Consider the following 15,424-nt stretch of genomic DNA (forward strand, 5'->3'; position numbering starts at 1 on the left):
AAACACAGGAGCTCTCTGGAATACAGTAAGTCCCAGGATCTGGCTATTTGGACAGGAGAGACAGGAATGCGGGAGTTCCAGGAAAGTCCCTGGAAGGCTTTAGTTCCCATCTTTGGTTTGACAACCTCCCAAATTCCATGGGCTGTCTCAGTGTCCTTTCTATTCTGCTTTAACCAGCCAAAGCCAGCTGCCGTAGGTCAAGATACCAGCACCCCAGACCCCTGGTGATACTCAGCACCACATCCTCACTGGAGGAAATCTGATTGGCCAGCCTGGGTTAGGTGTCCACTTCCGGGCCAGTCACTTCAGGCCAGAGGGCTGGATTTCCTAGTCAATGAAGCCATCCAGTTGGTCAACAAATATCTATCGAGTGCCTCCTATGAGTGAAGCATTGCTTTAGGTGCTGGGGAGACAAGAACAAGACAACCTGGCCTCATGGAGCTTATGTTCTAGTGGGTGAAAGGTGTATTAGTTTCCTGTCACTGCTGTAACAAATTACCACAGTCAATGGCTTAAATGAAACAAGAGTATTATAATTTTGGAGGTCAGAAGTCTGACATGGGTTTCACTGAGCGAAAATCAAGGTGTCAGCAGAGGCTGGGATTTGTCTCAAGGGCACTAGGGAGCCATAGAGGGTCTGTGATCAGAGGAGAGGTAGGCTCAACTCTGGTTGAAAGACAGACATAACCTAAGGTGATGTGTACTATAATAGAGGACGGTCAGGGTACTCTGGGGGCCCAGAGTAGGCACCATACCTAGCCTGACTGTGTGTGTGTGTGCGTGTGCGCACGTGTGTGTACGTGTGCACTCATGTTCATGTGGGATGAGGGTGAGAGAGGTGGTGGGAATCTTCCCAAGGACCATGCTATTTACACTGAGGGTTTTTGTTTTTCTAGTTTTGTTGAGGTATGATTGACAAAATTGTATATATTTCCATTGTACAATATGCTTTTTTAAGGTGTGCAACCTGATGCTTTAATATACATAGCATTGTGAAATGGTTACCATAATCAGGTTAATTATGCATATGACGTCACATAATTACCTTTGTGTGTGTGTGTGTGAGAACACTTAAGATCTCTCAGCAACTTGCAAGTGTGCAATACAGAATACGTATCATTAACTATAGTCACCGTGTTGTACATCACGTCCCCAGCACTTACTCATTTTCTAAATGGAAGTTTGTATTCTTTGACCGACATCTCCCCATTTCCCCCACACCTCCAACCCCTGGCAACCACCGTTCTACTCTTTGGTTCTGAGTCTGACTTTTCCACAGGGAAGTGAGATCAAACAGTGTTTGTCTTTCTCTGTCTGCTTTATTTCACTTAGCATAATGTCCTCCAGGTTCATCCATGTTGTTACAAATGGTAGTATTTCCTTTTCGTGGCTGAAGAATATATATGTATGTTATGTATATATTATAATGTCACATCTTTCTCCATGCCTCAGTGGACACTTAGGTTGTTTCCATGTCTTAACTGTTGTAAATAATGCTGCAGTGAACATGGAGTGCAGAAACCCCTAAGGATCCTGATTTCATTTCCTTTGGATAAATACCCAGATGTGGGATTGCTGGATCATGTGGTAGTTTTAATTTTTTGAGGAATCTCCATACTGTTTTCCACGGTGGCTGCATCATTTTACATTCCCACCAACAGTGCACAAGGGTTCCTTTTTTCCACACCCTCACCAACACTTGTTATTTCCTGTCTTTTTTATAATCTTTCTACAGATGTGAGGTGGTATCTCATTGTGGTTTTGATTTTCATTTCCCTGATGATTAGTGATTGCATTGAGTCTAGAAGTACAATGAGTATCTGATTAGGCTAGAAAAGTGGCAGAGAGCATCCCAGGCAGAGGGAACAGCACGTACAAAGGCCCACAGGTGGGAAACAGCTTTGGGGGAACTCTAGTGGGCTGAATAGTGGTCCCCCAAAAGATATGTTCGCATCCTCATCACTTGAACCTATGAATGTGACATTTGGAAAAACAGTCTTTTCAGATGTAATTCAGTTAAGGATCCTGAGAGAAGATCATCCTGGGTTATCCAAGTGGGACCTAAATCTAATGACAGGTGTCCTTACAAGAGACAGAAGGGGAGAAGACACAAGAGGACAAAGCCAAGAGGCAGAGGTGGAAATCAGTGTCTAGCCTGCTCCCCTTTCCTGGAGGTTGGAGGTGGGAGGTCCACAAGTTAGGATATCCTATGTCTTAAAGCCCAACCCCTTTAATCTTGCGTTGGTCTTTCTTGCCTGCCCAACCCCCATCCTGAGTCACCTCATTAGCATAAACTCAGGTGATTTCAGGGGGCCCCTCAGGAATAACAAAGACACTCCTATCACTTATCTGGGAAAGTCTGAGGACTTCAGAGGTGGTCTCCTAGGAACCAGAGACAAAGACCAGACATGTTCTCTTTTAAACTACAATAATGAAGAAGGAAAGAGGCCAGGATCCATTTATTCATTCAACAAAGATTGATTGAACACCTGCTCTGAGCCAAGCACAGTTCTAGGTGCTGGAGATCCAGCAGAATAAACAGACGCCCACCGTGGTTCTCCTGGAGCTGACGTCCCCGTGGGGAAAACTGACAATGAAGAAGGTAAGTAAAGTGCTTGGTATGTCAGAAGGTGATATATAAGTGACAAGGGAGAGACCAAAGCAGGAGTGCAATTTGAAAAAGGGTGGTGGGGAAGGCTCTGCCTGTGTGTGTGAGCAAAGGCCTGAATGGGATGGGGGGGGGGAGGTTTGAGCCCTGTGGGCATCTGGAGGGGAGGGCATTCAGGCTAAGGGAATGGCAGTGCAAAGGCCCTGGGGCCAGAGTGTGCCTACCCCAGGCACCGCCAGGAGGCCAGGGCAGAGAAGGAACCCGGCTAGATCTTTCAGGTCTGTTTGGGCCTCACTGAGAACTTGGTCTTTTAATCAGAATGTGGTGGGAGATGGGAGGATTTGGAGCAGAGGTGGGGTGTGAGCTGACTTAGATCTTCATAAGCTCCCTCTGGCGAGATATGAATAACAGAGGTGAGGAGGCCACTGTGATACTCAGGTGGGAGATAATGGTGGCTGACCCCGGGTGATGGCAGCGGAGGTGGAGAACTGATCGGATTCTGGATGCATTTGGACGGTCAGCCAACAGATTTGCGAATGGACTGGACTATGCGTGGGCAGTGAGAAACAGTCACAAGTCCACGCCAAGACTTTGGGGTTCAAGGAGAAGATGAGGGGCTCAAGGTGACCTCCTCCTTGCCATATGTGCATTGGTTCTAACTGGAGACAGATCCGGGTTCGAACCCCAAGTCCCCATTCACTGTGTGTCCTACCCCGGGAGTTTACCCAAACTCAGCCCCCCAGGACGAGGCACCCTTCTTCGCGGTGTGAGCCGCTACCTATCACCACCAGGTGGCGTCCCAGGACTCAACCAGATCCACCCCAACTCATTTATCTCCCCCCAAAATATTCTTTCACTTTCGATCTCTGGCTGTCACTCGGCCTGGCCCTTTCCACACCCAGCTGGGGCAAGCCTGGTGCGGGAGGAGACATGAACTACGGGTCCCCGAGGGGCGGGGCCGGGGTCCCCCTCCTGGGGCTGAGGGAGGAGGGGTGGGGGTCAGGTTCCTGGGTCCTTGCCTGGGGAGTGTTCCGGGGACCGGACGTCGGGGTTCTTAGAAGGAGAGATGCGGAGTTTTCACCGTAACTGGGGCGCATGCAGGAAGCCCGAGGGAGAAAGAGGCAGAAACTTGACCACATCAAGGGGCCAAGGGAGGGGTAGGGAGGTTAAGGGGCGGGAGAGGAAGGGACTGGGGTGTGGGGGTCCAAGACTTGCTCTTCTGTCCCTTGCAAGATCTGGCCACAGGCATGAGGGGCCCCCGGCCGAGATGACAGTGCTGCTGCCAGCCTGGAACCCAACAGTGCGTATACCTGGGGGACAAAGTAGGGGAAAGGCAGGGCAGTGTCAAGATGGGCAGAGCTGAGAGGGGAGGTGCAGAAAAGTGGGGAGATGGACAGGGGGAGGAGGGGCGGCTAGAGATGGAGGGAGATGGACAGAGATGGGGAGATGGACCGGAGTGGGGGAGATGGATAGAGGTAGAGGGAGACAGATGAGTGGAGAGAGATGGACAGAAGTGGGAGAGACAGACAGGTAGGGGAGGTGGATGGAGATGGAGGGACATGGACCGGGTGGGGGGAGATGAACTGAAGTGGAGGGAGATGGACAGAAGTGGGGGAGATGGACAGAGGTGGGAAGAGATGGACAGGGGTTGGGGGAAGAAACAGGGAGGTGGGTACAAATGGGGAAGATGGGACCCCAATGGAGAGATGAGCACAGAACGGCAGAGGGGTACACAGAGAAGATTACCGGCAGAGGTGAGCAGAGACTGAGATCAATGGGCCAAGTTGGGGAGGTGGGTACAGAGAGAGACATGGGGCAAAGGAGACTGGATGGCATTGAACAGAAGCAGCGAGAAAAACAGGGACAGAGGGTCTGAAGTGAGCAGTCGGAAGGCAGATAGTGCAGGGGGCTGAGAATCGGAAGAGATGGACTGAGCCTTGGGAAAGGAGAAAGGGAGAAGAAGGGGGGGCTTGAATGGGGGGTGTGGAGTCAATAGAGGGCTCCCCGCCCCCAGACCTCCCTGCTGCTGCTGCTGCTGCTGCTCAGCCCCTGCCTTCGTGGAACCCCCGACTGCTCCTTCGACTACAGCCCCATCTCTTCCACCTTCGCCGACTCCATCCGCAAGCTGGTGAGTGGGCTCCGCCCTCTCCTGCGCTCCCTGTCTGAGGTTCTGTCGCCCGGTCTCAATTCTCCCTGTCTGGGTCTCGGTCTTTGTGGCTCCCTGTCCCCCATCTCCCTGGGTCTCCATAGTGCTGTTTCCTCCTGTCTTCAGCCCAGCCTAACCCCATTTTCTCCGACAGTCTGACTACCTGCTTCAAGATTATCCCGTCACTGTTGCCTCCAACCTGCAGGAGGTGAGTCACAGTTGGGAGGGGCCTGGGATGAAGGTGGGAAAGAGACTCAAGATACTTCACCCCTCAGGGGTCCAGGCTAGTTTGCCAACCTGGTCCCCTCCTCCTCTGGACCCAGGAGCCCCTGCCCTCGGCCCCTCCTCCCTCAGATCCAGCAGTTCAGCCCCCGGCCCCTCCTCCCTCAGACCCAGGAATCCAGGCCCCCACCCCCTCCTCCTTCAGACCCAGGAGTTCAGCCCCAGCCCCTGGTCCCTCAGACCCAGGAGTCTGGGCCCCCAGCACCCTCCTCCCCCAAGTCCCCAGATCCACTGCCCAAGGGACCCAGAGCTTGGGCTGTCTCTCCTCAGAATGAGTTCTGTGGGGCCTTCTGGCGCCTAGTCCTGGCCCAGCGCTGGATGGGACGGCTCAAGACTGTGGCTGGGTCCCAGATGGAAAACCTGCTGGAGGCTGTCAACACCGAGATACACTTTGTCACCTTATGTGCCTTCCAGGTCAGCCCTGAACTTGGGGGACAAGTGAGGGCAGCGAGATGCTTTCCTAGGGAATGGGAAGTGGAGCTCACCTCGGCCTTACTGGAGATTTCTTTTGACTGGAGATTTCTTTTGACCGGAGCAACTCACGGGAGGTGGAGCTGGAACCCCAGTCCCACTGGGGGCCCCCTTGCTGGGGAATAACACTTTTTTAGGCACCGGAGGATGGTGAGGGGTCTGGGCCCAATGCACCAATCCTGATGTATTTCTCAGGCCCTGTTGCTAAGGGATTCTCTTTCCTAGCAACCTGGAGAAGAAGGGGATCTAAATGCCCTCCGGACCCTGGTCTTCCTAGGCCCTGTTGCTGGGCATTGCTAAGGATGCTTCCCTAGCACCCAGGGGGATCAGGGGTCCAAACCCTCCCTCTGAGACCCAGGCGTCACTGGGCCCTGTTGCGGGGCATTGCCAGGCAGGGAAGGCCCTTGGCCTGAGGAGATGGTGGGGGTGATGCTGTGGTGACATCTCCCTCCCCTGCCCCCAGCCCCTCCCCAGCTGTCTTCGCTTCGTCCAGACCAACATCTCCCACCTCCTGCAGGACACCTCCAAGCAGCTGGTGGCCTTGAAGCCCTTGATCACAAGCCGGAATTACTCCAGGTGCCTGGAGTTGCAGTGTCAGCCGGGTAAAGGCTCCCAGTGCCCCAGCCCCGCAACCCAACCCTTCCGCTCCCAGCCTCACAGCCCCTCACACCCTTCGCTTGGGGCATCCCAGACCCCTCCTGCTCCCGTAGGCTGTGTGACTTTGGGCATTTTCCCCCAAGTTCATTCCCCGTTCCAGGCCTTAGTTTACCCAGAAGGGACAACATTCCCTTCTGTGAGGCGACTCTGTGCCATAGAAATATAAGGAGAGTCACACGTTTAAGTGTACATTGTCTAGTAGCCATTTTTTAAAAGTTAAAAAGAACAACTCAGTAGATTTTTCTTAATTTCTCCCTGTATTTCCAGTCATTTTCTCACTTACATTTGGCTTTGTCATTTGTATTTACATTTATGACTATACATTTACTCAGACATCTCCTTGTTGTCTGGCATTGGAGACACAACATGGAACAAGACCAAATTTACCCACATCTGGGGCAGACATGCTAATCAGGAGACAGACAATAAACCTGGAAACAATCAAATAAACAGGAAAAGATCTAAGTGTAATAAGCCCTATACAGGCAAATTAAAACAAGGTGATGGAATCACAGCCTGAGGTGGGTGGTTGGAAAGTCACTGAAAGTTGGGAGCAAGGGAACAGCCAGCGCGAGGGCCCTGAGACAGAAACCTGCCTACAGTGAGGAGGCCCGTGCGGCTGGAGCCAGCAAGGCGGAGAGAGTGAGCGATGAGGGTACAGAGGGGACAAAGGGGCCAGATGGTGTGAGGCTTTGTGGGCCAACAGAGCTTCATACGTTGTATTTTTTTTATTGTTTATTATTTATTTGTTCATTTGAATATGTAATTTATGTAAATTAAACTCTTAGTTAGTGAGCACTAAGCAGTGGGTTCTGGCAATAAATAAGATAGGTAAGTGTCCTGTCACCCACGTGCAGCCCACAGACTATTAAGAGATGAAGAAGAATAAACAAATTGATATATAAACACTAGACACATTTGTTGAGTTATAAAATATGCAACCTTCCTATGTGCCAGACACTGTTCCAAGCTTTTTCTGTATATATGCTCATTTAATTTTTGTGACAACCTTATGAGGTGGGTATAATGATGGTCCCCATTTTACAGATCAGGAGACAGGCACAGAGAGGCCAGCAGCCTACCCAAGGTCACACAGCCAGCACCAGGCCGGATTTTCTTTCCTTACTGGCCTCTCCTTTCTCCTTGATCACCCAGCCTCCTCTCTCCCTCCAGACTCCTCCACCCTGTTGCCCCCAAGGAGTCCTTGGGCCTTGGAGGCCACAGTTCTGCCGGCCCCTCAGGCCCCTGTGCTGCTCCTTGTGCTGCTGCTGCCCGCGGCCCTCCTGTTGCTGGCTGCTGCCTGGTGCCTGCACTGGCGAAGGAGGAAGTGGAGAATGCTTCGCCCTGGGGAGCAGGTGAGCCAGCAGGGTGGGCAAAGGGGGTGGGATAGCCTGAGGGAGGGCCAGAGGCCTCAGTCACCCAACTATGGCTGACCCTGTAGGGGCTGCAGGTGCGTCTGCCTGTAGTCCCCAGGACGTGCTTGCTGCCCCCGTGGCTGGTGGAGCACTGACTCGTCTTAGTGAGTCTTCACTGAATTGAAGACCCTGAACTTCGTGTGTGTGAGTGTGTGTGTGTGTGTGTGTGTGTGTGTAGGGCTGTGAGCTGGGGTGATGGAGGGATCAGCTCTGGATGAAGGAAGACCCCTCTAGGGCTATGAGAGGGACAGACTGGAAGAGAGAGACTGGAGACAAAAGAGGAGGCTGGGAGAAGGTCCAGGGAGAGAGGACAAGGGCTGAGCCAGGCTGGGACCATGGGGATGGAGAAGAAAGGATGGCAAGTGAGAAATCAGGAATCAGGAGGGACAGGGCTGGAGACTGACGGGCTAGGGGGGACTGGCACAGACAACCCTGTGTCTGGCCCAGTGACTGGGTGGAAAGTGGGGAACCTGGGAGAGGAGGGAGATTAGGGAAAGACAGTGAGCTCAATGGGGACCTGTGGGCATGAGGGGCCCCAGGGGAAATATTTGGGTGCAGGAGTCTGCAAGCCAGAGGAGAGTGGCCTCCTGGAGCAGAAGGAGGGACTCCTTCGCAAGACCCTCTAGGTGTGAAAAAGCTCAGGGTTTTTCAGCCTGGGGCAGGTGTTAATGGAGATTTGAAAAATGCCACAGAAAAATGTGGGCATCAAAGGCCAGGCAAGGAAGCTGGGGCTTCCTGCCCAGGGCAGCAGCAACATGGGAGGTGTGTGATGGAGGAAAGACCCTAGGAACAGATGTGAGGGCAGGAGGCAGGTGGATCAGGAGGGAGGAAGGAGGGAAGGGAGGCTTCAGTAGGTGCCTGATGGGCCCAGAGAGATCTAGCAAGAAACATTTTGCAGTAACCACCTGCACATGTAAGTGCCTCAGTGACACAGGCCTTGTGCTGAGGCTTTCCACAAATTCACTCAATTGAGAACCCGGTGCCATTATCATCTCTGTTTCATAGACTCTGAAACCAAGGCACAGAGAGGTAAATAACTTGCCAAAAATCACACAGCTCGTGAGTGACAGAGCCAAGATTTGACTCTGGGTTGTCTGGTTCTGGCATCTGTGCCTTTCACTCTTCTGTCTCAGTTTCCTTTTCTGTACAAAAGACTAACAGTCCTTCTACCATAGAGTTGTCCAGAGGTGACACATGCAAAGCCCTTAGAGCACCACTGTCCAACAGAAATAGAACACAAGCCACACACGTAATTTTGAATTTTCTAATGGCGACATTAAAAAAAAATATTAAAAAGAAACAGGATACGTTAAAGAATATACGAGGGTGCCAAAAAAATGTATACATAAGGAAAAAAACTATTAAAATTGTGATACTCAATATATACCAATAACAAAACATGAATACAAGTCATGTGTATACATTTTTTTGGTACCCCCAGTGTTTTATTTCATCCTGTGTTTCCAAAATGTTGCTGTTTCAACAGGTAATCAGTATTTTTAAAAATTATTGAGCTATTTTACATTCTTTTTTCCATACCAAGTCTTCAGAATCTAGTGTGTACACTATCCTCATAGCACATGTCAACTCAGAGGCTAAATTATTATCAGAAATACTGGATGTGTACTTAGATTTCATGAAATTTACATTCGCAAAAAGATTCACCCACCCAAGTTGTTTGAAACAACATTTACAATAACTGGATCAAGGATCAGTTTCTAAATTTAATGATTTTTCATTTCAACACATTTTTCTGAACAATAATTTTTATTTCAATTTTTTTTTAAGTTAATACATCGAGAAGTGTTCCTCCCACCCCTGTCCCTGTTTTTTCACACTCCCTATAACCACACTATTAGTTTAAGTTAAAATTAGGTAAAATTAAAAACTCGGGCTCATAGCCACATTTGGAGGGCTCAATATTCATGTGGCTGGAATCACCGCTAAGTTGGAGAGCGCAGATCTAGAAGTTTCCATTATTGCAGAGTTCTCTTGGACAGCGAGGCCCTAACACATTGATCGCTGGCTGTGCATTGCTGGTTGTTTTCAGCAGTGAGCCTGTACAGAGCCCGTTTCCTGCTTCCCTCTCTTCTGTCCTTGGATCCTCAAACAGCCCAATGAGACAGTCACATCTATCATCCCATTTTACAGAGGAGGACATTGAGGCCCAGAGAGAGGAGTCACCTGCCAGAGGACACAGAGCCCGGACTTGGAGGAAGTCAGCTAGAGACTGGTCCCTGCCTCGACAGCACTGCCCCTGTCACTCTCTCCCCAGGATGGAGGCAACGCCAGCACCCAGCGCCAGCCCCAACCGCACCTGCCCCCCTCTGTACAAAGCCCTTGTCCCCAGGAGATTGTATATAAATCCTTTCCTACCAGCTCTGACCAGGCCTATCTGTGGATGGGACAGGGTGTGGATGGGGCAGGGTGTGGGTGGGGCAGTCGGGGTTGGCATTTTGGTTTTTCAGTTAATGAAATATTTCATTCAAAACCCCTTTTCTGACGCCTCATGGGGCCCCGGGCCAGTGCAAGGCAATTCAGGCCCCCCGGAAGAGAGTCAGAACCAGCCTGGACCTCTCAGGGCTTCTGGTCAATAGGAGGGAAGACAGACGGACACAAAGCCACAAGCACAGGGTGATACGCGCTCTGATGGTGGTAGAAGTGGGAACCCACAGGAAGCACCTGACCCAGCCTACGCCACCACATGCCCTACAGCCTGCTGTCACTCGGAAGGGGTAACAGCGTTTCACCTCGCAAACGCCGCAGGCAGTTTGCGCGCGAGATTAGCAGCCCCACGAAAATATGGTAGCTTAGGCTGGCCAGCCCCGCCCTAGCAGAGCCGTCTTCCACACCACGTGATCTCTTGCCCCACACAATAATGGCGGCTGAGGGCCGTTGGGAACGGTTCCCGGATTGGACAATCAGAAAGCCCGCCTTCTAATGGAGGGACATTCCTGCGCAAGCGCAAGGCATTCTGGCCAATGAAACGGCGGAAAGCTGCTCATGCTCCCGTGTTGCGTCATTTCCTCCGCCCCTGCTTCAAGGGATAAGAAACCCTGCGCCAAGGCTTCCTTCTTTCCCAGGCGACTGCCGAAGATGGCGGAGGGGCAGGTGCGCGCTGCGCGCGGGCCGGTGTGGCGTGGGGCCGGGAGGGATCCAGACTAGAACAGAGTTCGACCCTTTTTCTCCTCCTACGTGTGTAGTGAAGCTTAAGCTCGATAGTTGAGCAAAACGGGGAGCTTTTGGGTTAAAAGAACTGTGTAACAGGGAAACAGGAAATACTGGACTGTCTTTATCCCCAAAGCTGGGTAAATGCGGCATCGTTTCTCCCCGAGGGGTGACGATGGGGGCTTTCAGCACAGGAAGAGTTACTTTAAAAGTAGGCCTCGTTCGTGCTCGCTTCGGCAGCACATAGACTAAAAGTAGGCCTCGTTCACCTTGATCTGGGCTGGGCTTCGGGCGGATTGGACCCGTGTACCTCCAGCGATGGGGAACCACGTGGAAGGTGGCTGAGAAGTCGAGGATTGGCCAAAGTGGAGGGTACTTGCACTCTGCTCAAGGCGGCCTTGTTTTAATATATCGTGAGAGTGCTAACCGTGGTTCCTCTGCAGTTCTGGGTATTTTGGTACGAAATCTTTCGCAGTGGGTCGAGAGAGCTCTTGAGTACGGGATTTTCAGGAATGGATTGTTTTTCCTTTACTTTTGATGGATTCTTTGAAACCTTGTTGCTGGAAGCAGAGGTTGATCAAATGCTCCACAGCCCTGGGACATTCTTTGTCCTTAACTACTTGGGGACCATCAATGAGGGCAGTAGAAGCTTATTTTTCTCTTAGTGCTCTGGCGTCTCGTGTAACACATAGGAAGGGGGGGATGGCTTTGTAAAGGGGGTCCATGTGTGTTTCATGTAATGGGTCTGTGATTGAGGAAGGAAAACCAAGTTTGGAAGTGGTAGAGTTCCTTGAGTGTCACTGCATTTACTGTATGCCTGGGACAGTTTGCGTTGTATTTTCTGTAATTGATTTATCACAACGTTCCTGAGGCAGATATGTTATCCTCATCTTCCAAGTGAGGTAGTTGCATGGAGAGCTGCAGATTTTTGGCCAAAGTTACATTGTCAGGAAGTCTGGCTTTAGATTCTGTACATTTCTGTGTTCCAACGAATGGTCACAACGTATATAACCAGCACTTGATAAGAGTGGGGACTTTTGATGAAGAAGCTATAGTCTGGGCATAAAAATTCCTGCCCTGCAAGCAGCTGAGATGTGAGGAGTTCTTTGGTGTTTTATTCTGTTCACTAAAATTCTGACTAAAGCATTTGCGTTCTTGGGCCTCGTCTGTAAAGTGAGCCTTGGATCCTAGTGCCCAGGTCTGATACTTGGATAGGTGGCACCTTGGGGGATATGGTGAAACAAACCAGTTGAAAGCCACGGTTGCTTGGGGTGGGGAGTCGGAAAGCTGTGGGTGCCCCTAAGCCCTTTTCCCTTATCTTTAACAGGTCCTGGTGCTTGATGGCCGAGGCCATCTCCTGGGCCGCCTGGCGGCCATCGTGGCCAAGCAGGTACTGCTGGGTAAGTGTCCACTGTCTGAAGCTCCCCCAGACATGAGTTCCGACCTGAGGTCAGTGATGAGCAACAATCACCATCTTTCGTTTGAGTCTCACGACCGTGAGATCAACCCCATGCACCGCTCTGAGACCTGCCAGCCACTCCCTGGGGCTGGGCATTGTGGAATCAAAACTTTTTTCTGTTGGGATAACATTTAAGCATGAATCCAGCTCTGTCCATTACTGTTCTGTGGCTTGGGGCAAGGCTCCCCTGCCGGGGAATTGGCTTTCTTGAGCATTGTGGTCAGTTCCTTACCAGGGAGGATCCTCCTTTCCAGGTCCTCAACAGTAACTGGGCAGGTGGGTGGTGGTCAGTGTAGGTAAAGCCCTCGGTGGTTTCTTGACTTTTGCCCTCCATGGTTGCCTCACATTCCTTTTCCTCTAGGCCGGAAGGTGGTGGTCGTGCGCTGTGAGGGCATCAACATTTCTGGCAATTTCTACAGAAACAAGTGTAAGTTAGAGCATGGGAGAAGGGCTGGAGAGGGTTGACCTATGAGGTGCTCAGTCTTCTCCATAGGCTCTGAAATCCCTCCCACCAGTGGTTGGAGGTGATAGTTTGGGTTCCAGAATAGGCCCGCAGGAGTATGGATGTGTGTGTGTTGGAAGAAGCTAGCATTTGCCTGGAGACTGTGAGGCCTCGTGTTTTCCTCTCAGTGAAGTACCTGGCCTTTCTCCGCAAGCGGATGAACACCAACCCATCCCGAGGCCCCTACCACTTCCGAGCTCCCAGCCGCATCTTTTGGCGGACCGTGCGAGGTAAGCTGGGCATAAGGGTTTCAGGTGGTGATGGGGCAGATGGCCAGTGATGAGAACTTCCCCCACTCGTGTTCGAGTTTTCCAACCATGAGATGACCCCACATGCACTACCATCTGAGGCCACCTATTTGTCTGTTTTTGTGGGTGTCCTTGTGAGCTCCACTAAACTGTTGTCCCTCTACAGGCATGCTGCCCCATAAGACCAAGCGGGGCCAGGCCGCACTGGACCGCCTCAAGGTGTTTGATGGGATTCCACCACCCTATGACAAGGTAAGGTAGACCAGAGGCCCCCCACACACACACATAACACAAGTGTCTATGTCCCATGGTGTCCGTGATGATCCACGGTTACCTACATTGTTTGATCCTCATGAGAACAGCACTAGCTGAGACACCTGCCCCAGCCAGCCTTCTTCCTTGTCTGTCCCTCATGCCAGGTCCCTAAGCCTCTCTTCTTCCCTAACAGAAAAAACGAATGGTGGTTCCTGCTGCCCTCAAGGTTGTGCGTCTGAAGCCTACACGGAAGGTGAGTCCCAGGTTACGCTGAGTGTGCTAACTTGGGGATCTCAGGCCCACTGAAGGATGAACTTGAGGAGGTCCCCAACACTGGCAGATGATGGCTTTTTCTCACGATGGTCTGCGGATGCCACTGGGGGCAGTGCCGATAATGCCAATGGCTTAGCTGATGCCAGGAAGAGCATAGAACCCTTAAAGGGGGTGGGTGTGTCTCATGTAAGTTTGCTGAGAAAGTTAGATTGTTCAATTCCCAGGATCCTCTAAGCCCATCATCTCTCATGGCCACCCTTGCCCCAGTCCCGGCCTGTTTCTTTACAATTTCATTCTTTCCCCCACGCCCCAGTTTGCTTACCTCGGGCGCTTGGCTCATGAGGTTGGCTGGAAGTACCAGGCAGTTACAGCCACTCTGGAAGAGAAGAGGAAGGAGAAGGCCAAGATCCATTACCGGAAGAAAAAACAGCTCATGGTGAGATCATGGGGATGGATGAGGGAGCACCACACTCCTGGGCAGGGCGTGGCAAGTGATATCTCTTAATGCAGTGGTCTTTGTTTGCCCCCAGAGGGTTCTGCCTAAAGCCTAGCCTGGAGTGTGGGTAGTGTGATCAGATCCCTGGGATGAGGGTGGTTCCAGGTGGCAGCCACTGACTACCACCTGTCCTACCCCCACAGAGGCTACGGAAACAGGCCGAAAAGAATGTGGAGAAGAAAATTGACAGATACACAGAGGTCCTCAAGACCCATGGACTCCTGGTCTGAGCCCAATAAAATTGACTCTTAATTCCTCATGCTTGGCCTTGCCTGCCCTTCCTCCATCGCCGCCCTTGGATGTGGGGGATCCCCAGGGACTGCCTTCCAGGGGCCACAGGCAGCCTGGGCTTTAGAAGGTTGGGAACACAGAAGGGGCCTTAATCACCACTGTTTTTAAGAAAGGCCTTTTAAAAAGTTTTAATGGTTCTAAGAGCTGTGCAGAAATAATTTGTGACCTTGTTCATAAAGAGTTTTTGGAAACAGTTGGAATATTGGAATAGTCAGTTCATTTTCAGTATTTGCGAGAAAGCTGGAAAGCACAAGTTTAAACTTCGCACATAGTCAGGTACTATGCTATACTCTATAGCTGTTAGGATGTGAGAGAACACTTGGAGGCCTAGTGAGCCTTGTGTTTTACAAGGGTGGTTTACATGTAGACAACCAAGGAGTCATAGGTATTGCTCTTCCCTACTGTACCTTGTGATCAAAAACGAATAAATTATTTTTAAAGAAATTTGGCGTCTTTGCAGTGTGTGTCTGCTGTGGAGGCAGGCCGAGGGGAGCCAGGACTTTGGAAAGGAAAAAGCGCTTGAAAAACAAAACTGGCTGTGCTGGTGTCTTTCCACACATAATGGATAGATGTTGGTTCATAACCTGTCATTCATGGAGAATTAACCTTAGATATTTGCCTACCAAAGAATTTCCTTGAGAAGCCTGTGTAATTTGTATTTCTCAACCACCCTGGCCCCTGGTGCTCCCCAGTTGACAGCTGTCTCTCAGCTGCAAAGAATTCTCTGCCAGCTTTTTAAAGCCATGCCCCATCTGGGACATGGACCATTCCAGTATTCTGCCACACCAGGCAGGAAGCATTTTGCAAGTGGCAGTTAGGCACTAGGAGTGGAGTATCTCGTAAGTTCATAACGCCGTTTTACCTTGGTGAATCCCCACAAGGGTAAATACAGCAGGTTACAAGCCTTTCAGAGTTACCCTTGATGGATCACCTCCATCAGAGCCTGTCCCCATTTCATTGGTGAGGTTTAGGTGGAGTCACCTAGTAGGTGCCAGACCCAGCACACCACAGGAAGCAGTCTGGCTTGACAAAGGTCTGCCTTGGAAAGGAAACGATTTATACTGCCCCTGGGGTTGGTGGGCAATATTTGGAAACAATTTTATAATTTAGGAATTAAGTATTCAAATGCCTGACCGCACAAAGGAAGCTAGTT

General features: G+C 51.0%; 2 protein-coding genes and 4 non-coding genes across 8 annotated transcripts; all 6 read left to right on the top strand.

Annotated features, from left to right (window-relative positions):
- The first annotated feature begins 1,782 nt into the window (after positions 1-1,782).
- Positions 1,783-9,953, top strand: FLT3LG (fms related receptor tyrosine kinase 3 ligand). 3 transcript variants are annotated; one of them, XM_033127156.1, is made up of 8 exons: positions 1,783-2,602; positions 3,842-3,908; positions 4,623-4,736; positions 4,909-4,962; positions 5,307-5,450; positions 5,971-6,109; positions 7,338-7,519; positions 9,731-9,953. In XM_033127156.1, the coding sequence occupies exons 2-8, from the start codon at positions 3,876-3,878 to the stop codon at positions 9,941-9,943; spliced, it is 879 nt and encodes a 292-aa protein (XP_032983047.1). In that variant the 5' UTR covers positions 1,783-2,602; positions 3,842-3,875; the 3' UTR covers positions 9,944-9,953. The 3 variants fall into 3 exon arrangements, with proteins under 3 accessions (XP_032983047.1, XP_032983048.1, XP_032983046.1); XM_033127157.1 differs by lacking the exon at positions 1,783-2,602 and adding an exon at positions 3,069-3,231 and having other exon boundaries at positions 6,025-6,109; XM_033127155.1 differs by lacking the exon at positions 1,783-2,602 and adding an exon at positions 3,411-3,524.
- A 635-nt stretch (positions 9,954-10,588) lies between these two features.
- RPL13A (ribosomal protein L13a) lies at positions 10,589-14,239 on the top strand. The gene is made up of 8 exons (XM_033129456.1): positions 10,589-10,690; positions 12,075-12,147; positions 12,568-12,633; positions 12,837-12,938; positions 13,123-13,208; positions 13,405-13,464; positions 13,798-13,920; positions 14,124-14,239. Exons 1-8 carry the CDS (start codon positions 10,676-10,678, stop codon positions 14,208-14,210), a joined length of 612 nt encoding a protein of 203 aa, XP_032985347.1. The 5' UTR covers positions 10,589-10,675; the 3' UTR covers positions 14,211-14,239.
- On the top strand, positions 12,194-12,277 carry LOC117035668 (small nucleolar RNA Z195/SNORD33/SNORD32 family). Its single transcript, XR_004425238.1, has one exon. It is a non-coding gene; the product is annotated as a small nucleolar RNA Z195/SNORD33/SNORD32 family (small nucleolar RNA).
- On the top strand, positions 12,978-13,062 carry LOC117035667 (small nucleolar RNA Z195/SNORD33/SNORD32 family). Its single transcript, XR_004425237.1, has one exon. It is a non-coding gene; the product is annotated as a small nucleolar RNA Z195/SNORD33/SNORD32 family (small nucleolar RNA).
- Positions 13,265-13,335, top strand: LOC117035669 (small nucleolar RNA SNORD34). Its single transcript, XR_004425239.1, has one exon. It is a non-coding gene; the product is annotated as a small nucleolar RNA SNORD34 (small nucleolar RNA).
- LOC117035670 (small nucleolar RNA SNORD35) lies at positions 13,547-13,633 on the top strand. Its single transcript, XR_004425240.1, has one exon. It is a non-coding gene; the product is annotated as a small nucleolar RNA SNORD35 (small nucleolar RNA).
- Positions 14,240-15,424: the final 1,185 nt, after the last annotated feature.

Source organism: Rhinolophus ferrumequinum, chromosome 15 (assembly GCF_004115265.2).
Source record: "Rhinolophus ferrumequinum isolate MPI-CBG mRhiFer1 chromosome 15, mRhiFer1_v1.p, whole genome shotgun sequence".
In the NCBI taxonomy this organism is placed as follows: Eukaryota; Metazoa; Chordata; class Mammalia; order Chiroptera; family Rhinolophidae; genus Rhinolophus; species Rhinolophus ferrumequinum.